The sequence below is a fragment of the Rana temporaria genome, chromosome 7 (genome assembly GCF_905171775.1).
Source record: "Rana temporaria chromosome 7, aRanTem1.1, whole genome shotgun sequence".
Classification (NCBI taxonomy): Eukaryota; Metazoa; Chordata; class Amphibia; order Anura; family Ranidae; genus Rana; species Rana temporaria.
Window position 1 is genome coordinate 61,265,549 of NC_053495.1, and position 22,202 is coordinate 61,287,750.

The 22,202-nt window shown below is 42.7% G+C and overlaps 1 protein-coding gene across 1 annotated transcript in view; it reads left to right on the forward strand.

Moving 5' to 3' along the window:
• The first annotated feature begins 158 nt into the window (after nt 1-158).
• FAM227A (family with sequence similarity 227 member A) overlaps nt 159-22,202 on the forward strand; it is a 90,393-nt gene continuing 68,349 nt past the window's right edge. Inside the window, exons 1-4 of the mRNA XM_040359471.1 lie at nt 159-449; nt 6,939-7,064; nt 9,909-9,994; nt 20,941-21,049. Coding sequence (XP_040215405.1) covers nt 371-449; nt 6,939-7,064; nt 9,909-9,994; nt 20,941-21,049 — 400 coding nt within the window. The 5' untranslated portion in view covers nt 159-370. The remainder of the gene's footprint in view (nt 450-6,938; nt 7,065-9,908; nt 9,995-20,940; nt 21,050-22,202) is intronic.

Consider the following 22,202-nt stretch of genomic DNA (forward strand, 5'->3'; position numbering starts at 1 on the left):
GTATAGCGTCTGAATGATTCTAATTACAATATTTAAGAAAGCAAATTTATAGTTTTAACGCATTCATAGTTTAACTATCCTAGATATAAATGAACAGACGACTATTGTAACCCCCATGCTGTAAAAATGGTTCAGTCCAAACGCCTCCGTCGCCACAGCAACGGTTGGCGGCTCAACTGCCTGGTCTTCTGGATTGTACCATTCTGGAAGGACACAGGAACTAATGTATGGAACGTCGAGGCGGTCTAAACTCCTTTGTTGTATTGTTAGCGTTTTATTAACCGCAATGTCCTAATGAAGCATTCAGAAGGAAAGTAGTCGTTCCCATAACAGCGGAACATATTCCTTTGGTAGAGTCCATCTCGTTTCTATGGTAACCAGCAACGCTAGACAAGGCCTCGTTCTCATTAAAGGGATAACCTCCGGGATTAAACGGCTAAATCCTTTGGGTAAGAAATAGCTCAGATTTCATGAAAATGAGAGTTACACACATGACTATATTTTGTATTGTCTCCATAGTTGTTGTTGTTATAATAGAAGTGGTTTAACCCCTTCATGACAAATCCTAACACCTGAACAGAGTTTTTCATCTTTGACATCTGTTAATAAAACTACAAATCATCACAACTATTACCGTGTATCCAGGTGAATTCTACCACATTTTCTCAGGACAAATTTGGGCTTTCATTTGGTGGTAAATAGTAATAGATATCTAATGATTTTTTATTAGCAAAAGAAAACTAGCACAAAATAGTAAAACAATATAAATGTTTAAAATTAGCTGTATATTTCTTGCTATTACCATAACCAAACACCAAAGAACAACACAAAATTAATTCCCCTGCACCTGACGATCGCAGCGATGCCACATAACATACTTATTTGATGTTTGTGCCCGCAGTAAGGCCCAGAAACTGTAGTGCACCATTTTGCTTTTTTATCCTGCCTAAAACACAATGGGATTGATTTACTAAAACTGGAGAATTAAAATCTAATGTAGATCTGCATAGACATCAATAAGTTACCAGGTTTTTTGTCAAAACTTTATTGAACACGATCAGGGTCGGTGCTACCAATAGGCAAACTAGGCAGCAGCCTAGGGCTCACTCATACCTCCCAACATTTTGAGATGGGAATGAGACATAGGACACACCCCCTGCCACACCTCCGTAAAGGAGAATTTTACCACTACTATTCCTTTATATTGACTTTTAAAATGTACAAATGCAGGAGGTCCGTTCAAAAAAAAAAAAAAATTAAAAGTCAGCAGCTACTAACACTGTAGATGCTGACTTTTAATATGGATACTTACCCGTCCTAGTCGCCAGCGATGTCGGCCCCCGCCGAGGCCGATCCTCGATCCTGACAGCTCCAAGCGCCGCCATCCACACTAAGGGAAACAGACAGTGAAGCCGTGCGGCTTCACTGCCCGTTTCCTACTGCGCATGCGCGAGCAGCGCGGCGCTTTGTGAATGAATGAAAAACGTATAAAGCGCGGCACATGCGAACTGAATCGCTTCTGGGCGCTAGTTGTTTGTGTCTCATGACATCAAAAAAGCAGAGTCTTGATCTGTCTTCTGAAAGTCAGGTGGTTTTCCTCCAACCGAATGCTGGTTGGTAAAGCGTTCCATAGTCTAGGACCTTGAAAAGCAAACCTTCTTTCTCCTTTAGACTTGTATTTGGTTTTCGGTATCTTGACCAGATTTTGGTCGGTGGATCGCAGAACGCGATTCGAGTTGTGAGGTTCTATCTTGTCGCAAAGATATTTCGGAGCCTTCCCATGGATGCACTTATGCGTTAGACAGAGTGCTTTGAATGCAATTCTGTCTTTTACTGGCAGCCAGTGAAGGGTTCTCAGCGAAGGTGAGATTGATTCCCATTTTTTTTCCCAGTCACCAGTCTGGCGGCCGTATTCTGAACGACTTGCAGACGGGAGATTTGGTACTTTAGGAGTCCGAGGTACAGGGCGTTAGCATAGTCCAGTCTGGAATTCACGATTGTTCCCACCACGACTGCTACGTCTTCTTTGGGGATAAATGGAATAAGTCTGCGTAGTAGGCGCAACAGATGGTGCGCTCCGCTGACTACTGACCCTATTTGTGCGTCCATTGTCATGAAGGTGTCAAAGATGACCCCAAGACTTTTGACTTTGGAGCTAGGGGTGATGATTTGGCCCAGAATGGGCGGCGGTGTCCAGGTTGTTGCCAGTTGACTCTTGCGACTGGCGTGAAACAGGAGAAGTTCTGTTTTGGAATTGTTGAGTTTCAGATAACTCTTAGTCATCCAGTTTTCTATCAAAGAGAGACATTTCTCTAAACTGGGATGATGATCCTTTTTGTCGCAGATGCGAAAATACAGTTGCGTATCATCTGCATAAGAGTGATAGAGTAGTTCTTGGCTACTGATAATATCAAAAAGAGGGCGAAGATAGATGTTGAAAAGCACCGGCGACAGGGGTGATCCTTGGGGGACTCCACATGACACCGTACGCTTTTCCGACGTGAAAGATCCCAGTTTAACTGTTTGCGATCGGTTTTCAAGAAAGGAAGAAAACCATGGTAAATCTCCTTCTGCGACTCCTGCTACCTTGGCTAGTCGCATCAGTAACAGTTTGTGGTCTACCATGTCGAAGGCTGCGCTTAGGTCCAGCAGAACCAGGAGACAAGATTCTCCTTCGTCTGCGGCCTCGAGGGCATCGTCCCATATTTTGAGTAAGGCCGTTTCTGTCCCGTGTCCGGGACAGAAGCCTGATTGTAATGGATCCAGTAGATTATGGGTATCTAGATGCTGTTGCAGCTGTTGTACCACTACTTTTTCCATTATCTTGGAGAGAACATTTAGGCCTGTTATGGGACGGCGTGAGTTGGGTCCTTGGGATCCAGGTTAGGTTTTTTCAAGATGGGCTGGATTGTGCCCTCTTTCAACAGGGATGGCACTATGCCTTCCTTAAATGACTGGTTTATGAGCTGTGTGATGGGTGGTGCCAGGATGTCGGAATGAATGTTGTGAATGGACCGGCTGCTTTCTGGGATACACACAGTTCCCAGAATGCAGCGCGCCCCATTCACAAGAAGAAACCGAGGAAGAGAATCTACCGCGGAAGATGAAGAGGCAGATTCGGCATTTCCGCATAGCAACAGCTATTTAGGGTAAGTAAAACATTTTTTTTTTTTTTCATTTTTTTTTTTTTAGATTTTTGGTGTAAATACAATTTTCAGGGTGGAACTCCGCTTTAAGAAATAGGATGAAAGGTTTAGCACTGGGAAACACTTTTTAAAAGATAAAAAAGTGCATTTTATATACATCTATATAGATCAGACCAAAATGAGGGACAAATGAGGAGGAAAGAGGGACAGAGGGACATTGCTCCAAATCAGGGACATTCCCTACAAATAAGGGACAGTTGGGAGCTATGCTCACTGCAACCTAGGGGCGCTCGGCCGCTGGTTTCCCTCCGCATCTACATGCTCTGCAGGCTGCAGCATGTAACTAACTTGATCTCAGGCAGCTGCTCCATCTGTCTGGTAGTGTAATTAGAGACGTAGTGCAGCACTGGAGCCAGCGCTAAAGGAAGCAGAGCATATGCTTCCTATATAGCAGCGCTTTCTGTCACATGGGCAGGGAAAACGGGTGGAGTCAGGGGTGGAGCCAATGGGGGCAGAAAAATTAGTTTTCTTTGCACCAGCCCTGAACACGATGAACTTAGAAGCTGATTGGCTATCATGCACAGTTGCACCAGATTTTGCCCTCTCCTTTTTTTAGTAAATTAACCCCACAGACACTGATACCAAATTTAAAAATGTACACTGACCGTGAATTTTGACTTCGACCTTTGACCCTGACTTTGACTCTGAGCAAGACCTTTAACTACTTCCTGCCCGGGCTATAGCCAAAAGACGACTACAGCCCGGGCTTAGTTTGCTATGAGGGCGTTCATGGATGTCACACTGCCCACATGCCCCCTGCAGCACGCGGGCGGCATGCTCCATGCTCTATACCCTGTAAACAGTCATTTCAGCAAAAAAAAATGTTTCCTTTAGTGATCCTTTAAGATAATGACGGTGATCGTTCTTATTTTGCTTTTATACTTATTTTTTTATATTTTAAAAGCCAAAGGGGCCAGTTTTAAGTAATCGATCAGGACCTGAAGCAGTATTAAACCCAAAAGCAAACATTTATTATATTGCAGCTTACCAATTCTTAGATGTGATGGCTGCATTAGTTTTATTTTTAGGGTTTCTTTATTTTTTTCATCTGGTAATCTGGCCAGTAAATCCTTTGTTTTCAACAGAACATGCTCTCCTGAAAATGTAGCAGTTAGAGCGTTGAAACAAACAATTTACCACTAACAGGGGTGCTTAAAAAGGGTGCTTTAAAATTATCAGCTTTTATTTATTAATGTAAAACCTTTATCCTAAAAGAAAAAAAGCTGTTTTCTGTATCTACTTGTGTGAGCTGGACATTGATTTCAATTTGTTAGCGTATCTAAATCTGCTAGTACACTCCATCCTCCCAGACTCACAATGCTGCTGTCCAAAGGTGTCTCTGGTGCGCCTTCATCCAGAGCGAGGACATTGTACAGTAATACAGCATGTGTGTTACTGGCCATATCACCATGTGAAAACAGAGGGGGAAAAAAAAGTCTAAAAAAGGAAAAATAGTGCAACCACCACATTTGATTGGTAGGCTGCAATATTAGGGATTTGGGATTTAATACCCCTTTAGTTTTCTGAATAAAGTTCCACTTTGGGGATTTCTGACCTTTCAGAATGCTATGAAAATTTTTGCAAGATCTTTATACATTTTATAAGATGAAAACAATCAGCGCCAAAAATGGTGAATACTGTGCTACTAATTACTGTGTTAATAACCTAATATAAACATGCACAGCTGCTAAACGTTCTAAGTGATACACCACACTGGTTGAAAAATTGAAATAAATAAATGTAGCGCTATGTATGTAAACCTATTAATAATAAACTAAAAGTGCATATATCTAATAATCATAAATCATGACATTGGTGATAAATAGTCCATAAATAAATAAATAAATAAACAAATAAAGATTCTTCGTATGGTCAGTGTTTCAACACTATTCCACCACTGTGATTGTTCGTTCTCAAAAGGAGTGCACACCACCATGGGCGTCCGCTCCATAGGGCAAGGGAGGGCAATTGACCCCCCCTGGAAAATCGATGTCACACAGGCACAGGGGGGGTCCATCTGTGCTGAAAGAGGGGTCTGTGCTTAAAGGGGGTCATCTGTGCTGAGGGGGGGGGGTCTGTGCGGAATAGGGGGGTCCATCTGTGCAGAATGGTGGGTTCTGTGCTGATAGAAGGGGTCTGTGCTGAAGGGGGGTTTGTACATTCTCTAGGCTATATTTATGTAGCGCTACCCCTGAAGGAGCCGCTGGTTGATTTGGGATCGGCCTATTAAGTTACCCTGGCGTTGTCTAGGGGTGTAGTTGTGAGAACAGAGATAGTGAGCGAAGGTCCAGACAGTGAATAAAGTTTTTTTTTCACATACTTTATTTTCCAGGCCAACACGGCCAACATCAACATCAATTGGGAAGGACAAAGTTGATGAATCGAGAGAGAGGAAGAACCTTGCAGTATCAGGCCTGGATATTAGATAAAGCAGTCAGTACTGCTCTGCATAGTACCAACTTGTAACTCGTCGCCACCCCAACGGAGTGGGTAAAGTGCCCCCGGACAGACCCTTTTTTACAGGCCTGGCAGCCGAGAGGTCACTTAGGATTTCTGGGATTTTTTGTATTGGTCACCAGATGACAGCAAACATACCTGTCAGTACTCTTGTCACCGGATCCCCAATTGGTTTGTTCAGGCTCTGTTGGACGACTTGCCTCCGGGTCCCCCTCAAACCCACTCCCCAATCGAACGGCACCCAGCCTGGGATCCTTTCAATAGAATCGGGAACCCAGGCTAAATCGACTGGGGTCCCCTTGTACCTCCGGATGAGGTTCCGAGCAGTCTGCAACTATGGCCAGGTGGGCCACGCCGGCGGGGTCCATGGATGCGCGCACCCTGAAGGTGGATGCCGCACGTGGAACGGGGACCCCGCGAGAATTTTAGAACACACGACACCTGTCACAGATATACTCCTCTCCCATTCCCCACTAACTTTAGCGTAGTGCCCATACTGAAAGTAAGGGGGCGCTACATTTATATGGACATGGAGTGAAGCTGAATTATCTCTGCCAGCTGGCCATGTTATCGGTGCGTTTCCATCGTTTTAGCTACGTTTGAAGAAAGGGTTAAATGCGACTGTGTATCGCCACTGCTGAAGCCCCCCCCCCCCTGAAAAAATTTCAGCGGATGCCCATGCACACCACCACTAATAAAAATGTGCGATCACCTCCGAGATGGTCTCTCTATTTATCATTTACATGCCCTGAATCTCTTGAATTTTGAGCAAAGCTAAGAGGTGGTTTGTTTCCCTGGATGCAAGTGTGCTGATGCCAATAAGACAGGAGCCAGCTTGATTACCTGCCATTGATTTTTTAAAGGAGGAGATCGTGAGAACTTGTGGGGAGATCTATTCATGAGTTTTAACTCATCTGGGAGGTGAGCGCGCATTTTTATTGGTGGTGGTGTGCACTCCTTTTGAGGACGAACAATCACAGTGGTGGAATAGCGTTGAAACACTGACCATACGAAGAATATTTATTTATTTATTTATGGACTATTTATCACCAATGTCATGATTTATGATTATTAGATATATGCACTTTTAGTTTATTATTAATAGGTTTATATACATAGCGCTACATTTATTTATTTCATCTTTATACAATTGCCTTTTTATGAATGTATAAATATTACTTATTACATTGAAACCATTTTGTATTTTACTAGCCTTTACAAAATGCTACCATAAAAATTACCATTCTTTTACTATTTTATTTATTGTTAATTAAGAGATGGATTCAATCAATTGTCTCAGTTCTCCTATGGCTTTGTGCATAGAGGATTTTACAGAACCTCCACTGGAGCAAGAGAAAAGGAGAGAGTCCATTAAAAAAGCTGTGCAAGGTTTTCAAGCTCGTATCCTTTATTGGTTTAGCTGATTATCAAATAATAAAAAAAAAAAACTCAGGCACTGAATAAACTTTTTTGCATCACTACAACCAACCTGTGGCATCTCTCTCTCTTCCCTTTTTCATCTGTGTGAATGTACTACTATTTATACAATTCTAAATGACGACTGGAAGGAAGAAAAGAAGGACCCATAATGCCCAGAAGGTACAACTTTAATTCCCAAAAAGTTGGGACGCTGTGTAAAATCTACATAAAAACTGAATGTAATAATTTGCAAATCTCATAAACCCATATTTTATACACAATAGGAAACATCAAATGTTTAAACGATGTGTAGCAGGAAGCTGGCTATCTTACCTGCAGTATCAAAAGACATTCTGCAACATTGTTGCAATGAGACTGTTTCCCTCTAGTGCCAGCTAAGACTCCATGTCATCACATCCTGCCAACAGAGTTATTAATACCAGGAAGCAAAGCATACAGGAAATTGTAGTTCCAGGGCTCAGGTTTCATAGTCAGATTGAGCTGTATGGAACTACAAAAGACCAGCATGCTCTCAGGGGAGGAAAGGAGAGACTCCATATTGATTTCCTGAGGAGAATTCAGACACCATGAGGCGGAGGAAGAAATCAGACCTGAGGGAGAGATTCTGTCTCTCAGGTGATTTCAGCACCCGCTTTAGGCCTCCGCCACCAGTCGGGACATCCAGCCTGAGAGAGGGGGATCCCAGGTACACATCCAAATTAAAAGCTAATTTTGAAATTGATGGCAGCACCACATCTCTAAAAACTTGGGACAGGGCAATAAAAAGCTGGCAAAGTAAAGCTCTATCATTCAAATAAGAAGCCATATCTGAAAAAGATCCAGAAATGTTTCCGTCTTCTGTTTTCTAAAGCCCGTTTTAAATGGTCTGTTGCAAAGTGGAGAACTGTTCTGTGGTCAGACAAATTAAATTTTGACATTCTTTTTGGCAACATTAGGTGCCCCACACTCTGAACTAAAGAAGGGAGGAGCCTTGATCTTTTCTGAATTTAGTTCAAAAGCCTGCATCTCTGATGGTATGGAGGTGCATTATTGTGTATGGGATGGGCAGCTTGCAGATCTGGAAAAACATCATTAATGCTGAAAGAAATATCCAGGTTTTAGAGCAGCATGTGCTCCCATCCAGACATTGTCTTTTTCAAGGAAGGCTTTGCATATTTCAGCAGGATTATTCTAAACTGCATGCTGCACCCATGACAACAGCATGGCCTCAGAGTAGTAAAGTCTGGGTGCTTAACTGGCTTGCCTGCAGTCCAGATCTTTCACCAATGAAAAATATTTGATGCATCTTCGTGAAATGAAAAATACAACAAAGAAGACCCAGGACTATTGACCATTTAGAATCCTATATCAGGCAAGAATGGGACAACTTTCCTCTACCAAAACTCCAGCAACTAGTCTCTTTAGTTCCCAGGCAGTTGCAGAGTGTTGGTAAAAGAAGAGGGGATGCTACATCATAGTAAACATGGCCCTGTCCCAGCTTTTTTGAGACATGTTGGTGCCATCAATTTCAAAATGACTTCATTTTTTTTCTGAATTTGGTACAGTTTCTCATTTTAAGCATTTGATATATTTTCTACTTTCTATTGTGAATAAAATATGGTTTTATGCAAATCATTGCATTCTGTTATTATGTCGATTTTACACAGCGTCCCAACTTTTTTTTGAATTGGGGTTGTAAGAAAAAGTTTGCCATAGATCAGGGGTCTCCAAACTTTTTAAACATAGGGCCAGTTTACTGTCCTTCAGACCTTAGGGGGGCAGACTTTGGCTATCGGGAATGGAAAATGTTCCAACATTAGTTGGAGTAAACAATGCCCCATCTTTGTCATTGGTAGAAATTGTGTGCCATCATTGGTATCTTTGGGCCCCGTAGTAGGTGTCATTGGTAGGAATTGCGCCCCATCATTGGTGTCATTGCGAGGAATTGGGCCCCATTGTTGGTGTCAGTAAATTAAAGGGCCAGATAAAAGCAAGCACAGGGACAAATCCGTACTTGAAGGAAGCACTCTAAAGATTATACATTAAAGCACAGAAAAACAATGGATAATTATGAGAACCATCACAGATGAAGATGAGAAAGGGGGTCCAGCACGTCACACAATGGCAGAATCTAAAACAAAAGGAAGCATGACATACAAACAAGGGGTTCTAGAACGGAGGTGGAGTCACTTGCAAATGATTATGGTGCCATGGGTTGGGATTTAGGGGCATAAGACACTAAGATTGTCTTAAAAAGCTTTAGTTTTACTTGACCAAATGGCAAAGTTACTTACATACTTGGACCTAATGGCACGCTTACCCCGTGAAGTGCTCTCCTCCAAAGATGCTACTTTGGCACCCCCCTGGTCATTTCATCCACAGCTGTCGCATCTGCTGCTGGGTTGTTTGGGGAGGTCTGTTGTCTCCCATGTCTACTTTTGGGCAGCCACAGATCTGATAGCAAGAAATGAGCTGGGTGGTGAGATGTTATCTGAAAGATGCTGCTGGGATGAGCCAGAAGTGTACACTGCACTGTCCGTGAGCCATAGGCAGTTAATTCAGAATAGACAATTTCTGGAAACAGGACATCTTTAGCAAGTGTCTTCTGCCCTAAAACTTTACTTCCGAGTAATTTTTTATTCAAAGACTTTGGTTTCACATTATGTGCTCCCTTGCTTGTCTCCTGAAGAAGAATGTGACCGTTTATTCAGCCAATAAAAACATTATAAAGGTCATCCTTATTCCATCATTAATTAGAAGACATTCTCAGGTCTTGGATTTACAATTTTAATATAATTTCAATATATTACTTAACCTAATTCCCAGCTTTTCTTATTGGCTCAATGGAAAAAGTCAGTCAGAAAATAACACATTTGGAGAAGGAGATAAAGGCTTTTGATGCTCATGATTTGGTAAGATTGTGTTTGTTTAGAAACATTATGGCACGGAATTGTAATAACTGGCAGCATCTTATTTTTTTTTATTTTTTTTCACAATCCGAGTCTTATTTTTCAAATATATATGATGATTTTATAATCTTTTGCTTTTTTCCTACTAGCATACATCACATATTATATAAAGTAAAACACAAAACCACTTATGAGTTATTCATACAGGTATACATTAGAGTACCACAATTGTGAGAGAAAAATGGAGGCAGCAGTTTATGACCTCTCGTCCTGAAAAAATGTTTTGTCTGCCTGTGAGGCCTCATACACACGACCGGTTTCCTCGGCAGAATCCATCGAGAAACTTGCTGGGAGATATTTTTTTGCCGAGGAAACCGGTCGTGTGTACATTTTCGTCAAGGAAACTGTCGAGAAACTCGACGAGCCAAAAAGAGAGCAAGTTCTCTATTTCCTCGACGGGAGTCTCAAATTGGCTCGTCGAGTTCCTGGTCGGGGTGGTTTCCGACGAGAAATTTGAGCGTGTGTATGCTAAGAAACCCGCACTTGCTCAGAATAAATTATGAGACGGGAGTAAAAGTAGCATTTGTAAAGGAGATAACACATTTTTCAAGCTGTAACAGACTGAAAAGTGCAAATCGTCTCTTAACAAACGTTTACTTAACACGCAAACACATAAGATTAGCAAAACCAGCCCCAAGAGTTTAGCCAGTGGAATCGAACTTCCCCTGCCGTTGTATGTGTTGTATGTCACCGCGTTTGAGAATGAGGAGATTTTGTCTTGACAGTGTGTACGCAAAGCAAGCTTGTCGAGTTCCTTGACAAGCCTAACAAGGAACTCGACGAGGAAAACGATGTGTTTCGCCCGTCGAGTTCCTCGGTCGTGTGTACGAGGCCTAATACGTGCTTCAACAAAGTGAACATGGTTTACTAAAGGAGTAGAGTATGGTCACCTTCCAATTTCATTTTCATTTTATAAAGTACATTTTCTCCTATCTGAATCATGTACAAAGAAATGAAGGGTAGTCCTATAAACCCGTATGTCATGATCTGGGATCAAAAGCTGAAACAGCAGGCAAGTTTGTGATTATTACTAGGCTGGCTTCAGTACACAAGCAAACGGTAGCAGTAAAGGGGGAAAAAGGTATCATGTTTAACGATGAGAGCCATATGAGTGGTCAGGGGTTTGGCAGCCAAGAGTTGGTACTCAAGTAGTGGTAATAAGTGTAGAAGTAGAAACTATAAGCAAGGCACTGCCACAAGTACAATAACCTACCAACTGATAATCTGCCAAGTGTAGAGGTGGTCCTAAATAGGAAGTTTAGGGGAGGATCAAGGATTTAAGCAGAAAAGTGGGTGTCAAGAGATCAGGCAAGGAGCTATTTGGAACTTCTGGTGGCTAGTAGGAAGAACCTCTGCCAGGCTCCACAGAGACCTTGGGTTCAGATCTGATTCCCGATAGTACCCCCTCATTTTGGGATGGTCCCTGAATATCTTAGGGTGTGAAGAATTATTTAATGAATATATCTTGTCAGCCTAGGAACATGTACATTTTCATTCAGTTCCAAATAATTTTTTTCCGGTTCATATTCTTTCCCTTGTACCATGCTGAAAATCCTGAAGTTAAGAATTTTCTCAACTACCAATTCTCCTTCATCTTGTTCATCAATAGGTGAAGAGAGTGGAAGAACTCTTCAAGAAAAAGGGTAACGAGACATGAAAAACAGGGTGAATTTTCATACTGACAGGAAGTTTTAAACAAAACATTATTCCATTGATTTGAGCTGAAATTTGAAAATTCGCCCAAAAACAGTTGTCCCAGCTTAAATTATGAAATATGCATCTTATATTTTTGGTAAATAGCCTGACCTTGTCATCTCTATGAAAGGTAGAAAGTAGGGTTGCACCGATACTGATAGTATTGGTGCCGATACCAAGCATTTTCACGAGTACTTGTACTTGTGCAAATTCTCTGATCCTTAACCCGATACCTGGGCAGCCTCACAGATGATCAGTGCAACGGTGGGGTCAATTACAAGCACCGATCTCCCTGTATAGCTTTCAGTAAAGCAGCTGACAGCCGCTTCTGCTCCTCTCCCTCCCAAAGCTTTCAGCTGCTTTATTGAAATCTATGCAGGGAGATCAATGCTTGTAACTGCCCCCCACCGCTCACTCCCATCTGTCCCCTGTGTCCTTTTCCGGCTTCCCAGGTCCTCCTCCCACTTCCTGGGTTCTCCTCCGGCTCCCCGGGTTCCTTCTCTGGGTCCTTCACTGGCTTCCTGGGTCCTTCATGTCCTACTCTGGTCCCCTTCTGTCCCAGATCTTTTAGGATGGGGAGCAGAGGAAGGAGCCAGTAAATATGTAATTTACTGACTCCTTCCTTTTCTGAATGAACAGAGTCAGTGATCACTGAATGTCCATTCATAACTGAGCATAGTAAACTCTGTTTACTCTGCTTCAGTTTACAAATGAAGAGCAGCCTCTGTCTCCTATACATTCATCTGCAGTGCTGAGGCTGCAGAGAAAGGGACTGGTGAATCTTTGTCCTTAGTCCCTTTCCCTGTCTGAAAGGGGAGATGTCAGGGGTCTGTTTGGACCCCTGATATCTCACCAAATTCCCCCCCCCCCCCAACAGGGCTGATAAAAAAAAATGTAAATAAATTGCTAGTTAAATTGTAAAAAAAATAAAATACTGACACCATCCACCCCCCCCCCCCAAATACAAAAAAATATTAATATTAAAATAATAATAAAAAAAAGATGTAAAAAAAAAATATTGTACAAAGAATAAAATAAAAATAAAATACTACTGACAGTCCACGCCTCATCAGTGCCACCTATCAGTGCTGCATATTAGTGCCACTGTCACATGATATAAAAAAAGTAAATGGGTATCGGCAAGTACTTGGAAAAAAAGTTTCGGTACTGGTACTTCGTCTTAAAAAAGTGGCAACTCTAGTGAATGTGTTTTGCAATTTTTCCAAGTTTCCATCAATTACTTAATTCTTCTAAGTCTCCTGTAAGGGGTCTTTCACACGGGCGGACCGCATGTCCGCTTTTTCATCCATCCGTGAACGGATGAAAAAGGGACATACATTGGTCCCTTTGAGATCGCGGGTGTCAGCGGATAAACATCCGCTGACACCCGATCTTGCCCGGTGCCGCAATCCTCCGATTCTGCAGACGAAGGAAACCCCTATTTTTCCATCCGCCTGCGGATCGGATCCGATCCCCCCCATAGAGGAATGCAGAGAAAAGACAGGACGGTCCCTGCACAGTGTGCGGGGACCGCCCTGTCATACGCCGGCTCAGCGGGGATCAACAGAGAGATCCCCGCTGAGCAAGCGGAGGTTCACGGGACGGATCATCACTGATCCGCCCCGTGTGAAAGGGCCTTAAGGCAGTTAAAGTCGTATTAAACCCTCTGAGGTTTTTAGCTTAACACACCAAAATTCTTACCCTAGGCTATGAGGCTGGGTGTTTCTATTGATGTACACAATGTGGGGAGACACAACCCTAGTCCCTGCATGCACTGGTAACTCTACAGAACACTGCACGAGAAAGGGGCCACCCTGAAACAGTAAAACCTGGTGCAGCGGTCATGACATCAGCTTAAACAGGAACACAGGCAATGATTAAGGCCGGGTTCACACTGGTATAACAAACGCTCCGACTTTGGAAGCACGTTGCATGACGTGTGTAAATCAATAGTTTCCTATGAGAGCCATCTTAACTGTTCTGACACAAGTCGGTCCGACTTTAAAAAAGGTTCCTGCACTACTTTAGTCTGACTTTGGTCCTACTTCAGCCCATTGACTATAATTGAAGTCGGATCAAAGTAGGATCCTTGTCCTAACCATCCGACGTGTGACATCCGACATGGTACATGCAGCAGCAGTAAAAGGAATTTATGTCACACTGGGATTGTTTTGATTGGTCAAAGGGCAAGTCAGACTATCTCAAAGTTGGATCAAAGTTGTTCAATCAAGTCGGATGGATGTAGACCGATGTAGGACTGATGTCGCAGAGCAAAGTATAATGACAGTCGTATGACTGTCGTGTAGTATCAGTGTGAACCCAGCCTTAAAGATAAGAAAACTGCATACTGAGTAAGGCTGGGTTCACACTGGTACGACATACGTTCCGACTTTGGAAGTACATGTCACATGATGTGTGAAAATCAATGGTTACCTATGAGCCTCTGCTCCAGGGGGCCCATGCCTGAAGCTGTGTAAGGGGCCCCATAATTCATGATGGCGACCCTGCTGCTGAGTAGATACTTCCTCAACTTGTGATTCCTCAGCAGGCTAAGTGGAGACAATGCTGCTCTTCTAGGAAAGGTCCTGAGTTGCCTAGTACACATACAACTAGTGAAGAGGTTGCAACCACCTAAATGTAGGCTGTATTATAAAAGGTCTAAATTTAAAGGTGATGCACTCACTCCACTGATGGTGATGAAGGCACATCAGTGGTGTAGAAGAGTATGCTGTGGGAACCATGCAGAGTTCGGCAGGCAAGCAAGAAGGCTGTGTGCAGAGATCCGCAGGCAAGCGGCTGGAGAGTGTAGGAGAGTGTACCTGGAACTGTCAGGCTGCAGTGCGGAGCACCTCCCGTGGCTCAGCGGCTTCCGGCAGCTTCCAGCAAACTACAAGAATAGCTAGTAATGACATCACAACTTTGGGGGCGTGATTCACCATGACATACACTCAGGCCTCGTACACACGACCGAGAAACTCAACAGAATCCATCAAGAAACTTGGTGGGAGAGCTTTTTTGCCCAGGAAACCGGTCGTGTGTACGTTTTTCGTTGAGGAAACTGTCGAGGAACTCGACGAGGGAAAAAGAGAACAAGTTCTCTTTTTCCTCGACGGGAGTCTCAATTTTCTTGTCGTGTTCCTCGTCGGGCTGGTTTTCGACGAGAAACTCCAGCGTGTGTATGCTAAGAAACCCGCGCATGCTCAGAATAAAGAATGAGACGGGAGTAAAAGTAGCATTTGTAATGGAGATAACACATTTTTCACGCTGTAACAGACTGAAAAGTGCAAATCGTCTTACCAAACTTTTACTTAACACACAGTAACATGAGATTAGCAAAAGCAGCCCCATGGGTTGTGCCAGTGGAATCGAACTTCCCCTGCCATTGTATGTGCTGTACGTCACCGCGTTTGAGAACGAGAAGATCTTGATGTGTGTACGCAAAGCAAGTTTGTCGAGTTCCTCGACAAGCCTAACAAAGAACTCACAACAAAAAACGATGTGTCTCCCCCGACGAGTTTCTCAGTCGTGTGTATGAGGCCTGACAGCTTGGAATTGTACACCAGCTCCCAGCCACTGACTATCCTAGCTGGGAGGCAGATGGAGGCAGAGTCTTTTTAAGAATGTCCAAACAGTTGATTTGGCCACACCTTTTTGCTATCTCTCTGATGGGTTTGTTTTGTTTTTTTCAGCCTAATGATGGCTTGCTTCACTGATAGTGACAGCTCTTTGGATCTCATATTGAGAGTTGACAGCAACAGATTCCAAATGCAAATAGCACACTTGAAATGAACTCTGGACATTTTATCTTCTCCTTGTAAATGGGATAATGAGGGAAAAACACATACCTGGCCAATTGTCCCATTACATTTGGTCCCTTAAAAAGTGGGAGCCACATATACAAACTGTTGTAATTTCTACACCGTTTACCTGATTTGGATGTAAATACCCTCAAATTAAAGCTAAAAGTCTACAGTTAAAGCACATCTTGTTCGTTTCATTTCAAATCCATTGTGGTGGTTTATAGAGCCAAAAAGATTAGAATTGTGTCGATCTCCCAATATTTATGGACCTGACTGTATGTCTTGGGACATGGATGTTCCGTGGGAATCCCACCATCCTCCCCCCTTCCCTCTGCTTATCCCTCATCTTGTCCCACTCTTTTTATTTATCCTTTTTTTTCTCTGTTTTACCTGTAAAATGTGACCCAGGTCTAACTATACATCCCTGGCTTTTTATTTCCCATAGTACAATGTTCTGATTATGTAAAATTTAAAAAAGGCGGCAATTCCTTTTCACTGTTGGAGGCCAACACGTTTTTTACGTGAATAAATAAAAGCTGATCATTGTAAGCCCCCCATTGTAAGTAGTTTGGCTCAACACTCAGGCCTCGTACACACGACCGAGGAACTCGTCGTAAATGAAACAGTTTTCCTCGACGAGTTTCTTGTCAGGCTTGTGGAGAAACATGACAAGCTTTCTTTGCATACACACTGTCAAGACCAAATCTCCTCGTTCTCAAACGCGGTGACGTTCAACACATACAACGGCAGGGGAAGTTCGATTCCACTGGCACAACCCTTGGGGCTGCTTTTGCTAATCTCATGTTACTGCGTGTTAAGTAAAAGTTTGGCAAGAGACAATTTGCACTTTTCAGACTGTTACAGCGTGACAAATGTGCTATCTTCATTACAAAGGCTACTTTTACCAAAGGTGCGCTCCCGTATCCTACTTTATTCTGAGCATGCGCGGGTTTCTCAGCATTTCTCGTCGAAAACCAGCCCGACGAGGAACACGACGAGGAAATTGAGACTCCCGTTGAGGAAAAAGAGAACTTGTTCTCTTTTTCTCGTCGAGTTCCTCAACAGTTTCCTAGATGAAAAACATACACACGACCAGTTTCCTCTGCAAAAAAGCTCTGCCACCAAGTTTCTTGATGGATTCTGTTGAGGAAAACGGTCGTGTGTACGAGGCCTACACACGATCGGTTAAACCGATGAGAACAGTCTGATGGACAGTTTTCATCGGTCCAAACCGATCGTGTGTGGGCGCCATTGGTTATTTATCCATTGGTTAAAAAAAAAAAAACTTGTTTTAAATTTAACCGATGGATTCCTAACCGATAGTTAAAAAACGATCGTTAGTAGGCACAACCATCGGTTAAAAATCCACGCATGCTCAGAATCAAGTGGACGCTTGCTTGGAAGCATTGAACTTCGTTTTTTTCAGCACGTTGTTGTGTTTTACGTCACCACGTTCTGACACAATCGTTGTTTTAACCAATGGTGTGTAGGCACGACTGACCATCAGTCAGCTTCATCGGTCAACCGATGAAAACGGTCCATCAGACCGTTCTCATCAGATGGACCAATTGTGTGTACAGGACTTAACTGCTACATTTGCTGGAGAGCTTGTTCTATTAAAAAAACATCAGACTTACTGGCTGGATGACCAGGTGAAAATAAGAGAAAAAAAAGCCTAAACCAGGAAAACGAATGTAGCCACCACATCTAATGCCGCGTACACACGACCATTTTTAATGTCCTAGAAAAAACAACGTTTTTCTTGACGTGATTCTTGTCAAGCCTGCCTTGCATACACACAATCGTGGAAAAAAAATGCTCGAGCAAAGCGTGGTGACGTACAACACGTACGACAGCACTATAAAGGGGAAGTTCCATTCAGATGGCGCCACCCTTTGGGCTGCTTTTGCTAATTTTGTGTTAGTAAAAGTTTGATGACAGACGATTCAGGGTTTTCAATTATCGTGCTTTTCAGTCTGTTACAGCGTGACGAATTTGCTATCTCCATTACAAACACTAGTTTTACCAGAACGAGTGCTCCCGTTTTTATAACTTGCTTCTTAACATGCGCATTTTTTTCCCGTAGTTAAAGCCTACACATGATCGTTTTTCACGACGTGAAAAACAACGACGTGAAAAACGTCGAGAAAAATTAGAGCATGTTCTAAATTTTTAATGGCCATTTTTCACGACGAGAAAAATGCTCTGGAGTCTATACACTGTCGTTTTTAATGACCAATTTAAAAAATTGCATTTTTCTCGTGTGTACGCGGCATGAAAATGAGTAAGTTGCAATATAATGCTTGCTTTTGGGTATAATACAGCTTTCATTACTTCTAAATATGTCTAGTCTCTCCCTCCTCCTTTCAATAAGTCTCCAATAAATTTATACAAAAACAAGTAATAAAAGTTTCAAGGTCATTAGGAGTCTCTACTTTGGCGATCTCATCTTTAATTTGTTCAGAAAGCCCTTGGTGGAACTGGTTCGTGCTATTGAATTCCAAATTGTTTTCTGTAATTGAAATTCAACTGTGTATTTAGCAATGGAGCATTAACCCTGTCCCAAACTGTCCAACAGCAATTGGATTAATCAAAAGCCTAATAATTTTATTTATTTATTTATTTATTAAAATGCTTATAAAACACAGGTCTTACACACGTGCCTCGATGCGCTGGCAGGATAAAAACAGAACAGAAAAGGGGCAAAAACTACATCGACCAAACAAGTGACAATAAAACAATAACAATCAGTGAATAAAAAATATAAAACATACAAAGCTAAATATATAACATTTTTGAGCTATCAAAATACTTAATATTTAAGTCACCCCGAAAGCCTGGATATATAGCCATGTTTTTAACAATCTCCTTAACTTTAGGAGATCATTTTCCAGTCTTATATGAAGGGGCAAGGAGTTCCAGAACTGAGCTCCTTGAACTTCCAGGGTCCTCCCACCACATTTGTTTTTAGCAAATTTGGGGATGTTCAACAAAGCCAAATTCTCAGACCGCAGCGATCTAGTAGGCACATGTCTGATGAATTTTTCTCTGAGATAGCCCGGTCCAAAACCATGGATGGCCTTATGCACAAGACACCCCGTCTTAAACTGAGCCCGTTGTGCCACGGGCAGCCAGTGTAAGGCTTGTAGGGATGGAGTGATGTGATCGTACCGGCCCACGCCCGTGAGTAACCTGGCAGCCGCATTCTGCACCAGCTGAAGCTTGTGCAAGATGTTCTTAGACACACCCATATACAGGGCATTGCAATAATCAAGTCGACTACCAACCATTGCATTGACCATAGAGATTTTGTCAGAGTCCTCGATAAAGCGAAACGTAGATCTCAGGAGTCTCAAGTGGAAGTGGCATACACTTACCACTTGATTCACCTGGCTACGCAATGCCAACTTAGAATCAAGGATAACCCCCAGGTCCCTGACCTTAGAGACTGGTACCGGACTCAGTTTAAAGGAGTCTGGCCAGTCGGGCATCTTACTAGGGCAATCATGGTTACTGAAGATCATAGTTTCAGTTTTGGAGCCATTAAGCTTGAGGTAATTGGCTCCCATCCAGGTTCTAATCTCCTCCAAACAAGAGGCAAATGTATCAGGATGATCCAGGATTGCATTGTCCTGTTCTACATAAGAAAAGGCCCAAGCTAGCGCTTCTTGAGTCAGTAGGATAATATCAAACAATACCCTTTTTCTGTTGGAAATAACAGCAGCAGATTGCAGCTGGAAGTATATAAGTACGACATTGGGTAAGGAAACCCCATAATGACTGCAGTCTCTGTTATTTTTAAGTAATTGAGTCATATGTGTATCAGAGTTTACAGATGCGCCATCACCGTAATGTAAATCCAGTACTTTCCTCTGTGATCATGGATCCTCTTTTTGATTTTTCACATTTTAAAGTTCAGAACATTTTTCTCCATAAGTAACACCAGACCTTTGCTAGAATGTAATTTGCTGCCAAAAAGGGGCCATAGCAGCTGCTACATTGGACTCTGTGTTGTGGTCAGATTACTCAGGAGCATAGTCAGTGATGAAGCCAAAGTCATTAGCCAAAAGTGCCAGGTTTAAATTGGAGAGCAATAAAAGTGGGGTACAGATGTATGTTGGAAGTTTGGAGGAGTTTAGCAGAAAACTGTGTTTTAATGGAGATAAATGAAGAGATCCGACAAGGAACTATCTAGAGCTACAGGTACTACAGGTACTAGTAGGAAGAGCTACTGCTAGGAACAACAGAGAACCTGGGGTTGGATCCAGATCATGACACCACCACAACTAATGCCCTGTACACATGATCGGTCAATCCGATGAGAACGGTCTGTTGAATTTTTCCATCAGTTAACCGATGAAGCTGACTGATGGTCAGTCGTGCCTACACACCATCAGTTAAAAAAATGATCATGTCAGAACACGGTCACGTAAACCACGTACGACGGCACTATAAAGGGGAAGTTCAAATCCAATGGTGCCACCCTTGGGGCTGCTTTAGCTGATTTTGTGTTAGTAAAAGACGATTTGCGCTTTTCTGTCTGTTTCAGCAAGATAAATGTGCTATCTCCATAACGAACGATAGTTTTACCAGAACGAGCGCTCCCGTCCCCTAATTTAGTCTGAGCATGCGTGGATTTTTACCCGATGGACGTGCCTACAAACAATCGTTTTTTTTCTATCGGTTAGGTATCCATCGGTTAATTTTAAAACAAGTTTCAAACTTTTTAATCAATGGATAAATAACTGATGGGGCCTACACACGATCGGTTTGGTCTGATGAAAACGGTCCATCAGACCGTTCTCATCGGATTGACCGATCGGGTGTACGCGGCATAAGTCAGTTGCTGTGTTCCCCAATGGATGACAGAGAAAACATGTTTGACTGGGATAAGACTTTAAAAATAAATAATATGTAATCTAACAGTTTTGCTACAGTCTCAGTAAATCAGCTGCAGTGTAACCAAGGCCCAGTATTATCACTACTTAGGACCAGGGACGGACTGACCATTGAGTCACTTGGGCACTGCCCGAGGGCCCCATGCCACTAGGGGGCCCCATCAGGGTTGCCAGGCTCAGTAAAACCAGGGACAGTATGTAAAAATCTATGTTTTTTTCTGTCCCTGATATGTCCGAAACCGACATGCTTTTGATGTGAAAATCCTGAGATTTTAGCTGCCCCGCCTCTGCACTGCCTCCTGGCGTGGTGGCCATCTGTAAGTCCAGGGGCCCCATAATCTTCTATTGCCCGGGGGCCCCATGAGTTGTCAGTCCGCCCCTGCTTAGGACACTTTTCTATTTACAAGCATAAGATATGTAGCTAAGCACTTTAGGTACAATATATTGCAAAGATGACAGATGGAATATTCAATCAGTGAAAGTGTCTCCCATGCAGGTGATAGAGTCTTCAGAGCTTCATGGAATGCCATCCCTTCATGAGCATCATTCATCAAACTATAAAGTTACTGAATCAAGCAAATTGAAGAAAAGTGATCAAATAAAAGGTACTTACTTTACAATTGATTATTTTAGCTTTCTTTTTATCTATGGTGTGAGGTATAGTATTCAGAGATGAAACACTGCATAGGTTTACCTGTTTTAGTATGACCTATATTCACTATTCAGTAGGTCATCTCCTGTCTGCAATGATTAAAACCTATTGTGATGTATGTGCTCCTGTAAAATAAGATGTGGCATTGTCTTCAGAAAAAGACTTGTGAAGGTTGGAGGTTTTAAAATGTAGCCATCTAGCCTGTTTTGTAATACATATGTGTCATAGTCAGCCCTTTTAAGACTTGTGATTTCTCCCATCAAAAATGTCTTACAAACTTGCGATATCCATTCTACTACACGTGGAGGTTTAGTGGGTTTATAGTATTTGGGTGTCAGACTCTTGGCTGCATTCAGTGCGTGTAGTATCAGTGATTTCATATATTTGGAGGGAGATATAGAAGTTTTGAAAAATTTGAGAACCTGGGGTCCCATCAAAGAGTCACAGTGGTAATTTTCATTCTCAGTAATCTGTATCCAATAATATTCAATTAACCGCTTAAGGACCGCCCACTGTATATAAATGTCGGCAAAATGGCATGGACAGGCATAATCACGTACCTGTACGTGGCCTTTTAAATGCCTGCCACCTTCCCCGTGAGTCGGACTGCGGGTCCCGCGGACTCGATCGCCGCGGTGATCCCCGCGATCGTCTCACGGAGGTATAGAGCAGGGAGATGCTTGTGTAAACAAGCATCTCCTTGCTCTGCCTAGTGAGAATGACACTGGTCTGGGCTCCGTGTACTCGGAGTGGAGATCAGTGTCATGTGATACAGAGCCCATTCCCCCTACAGTGAGAAAGACTATGTAGCGAACACTTAACCACCTAGTGCATGGGTGCTCAACCTGTGGCTCTCCAGCTGTTGCAAAACTACAATTCCCATAATGCCTCAGCCTTTGGGAGACATGCTTGTACCTGTCAGCGGCTTGCAATGCCTCATGGGAATTGTAGTTCCGCAACAGCTGGAGAGCCACAGGTTGAGCACCCATGACCTAGTGGTTAATCCCTTCACTGCCAGAGTCATTTTCACAGTAACCAGTGCATTTTTATAGCACTGTTCGCTGTGAAAATGACAATGGTCCCAAAAATGTGTCAAAAGTGTCCCT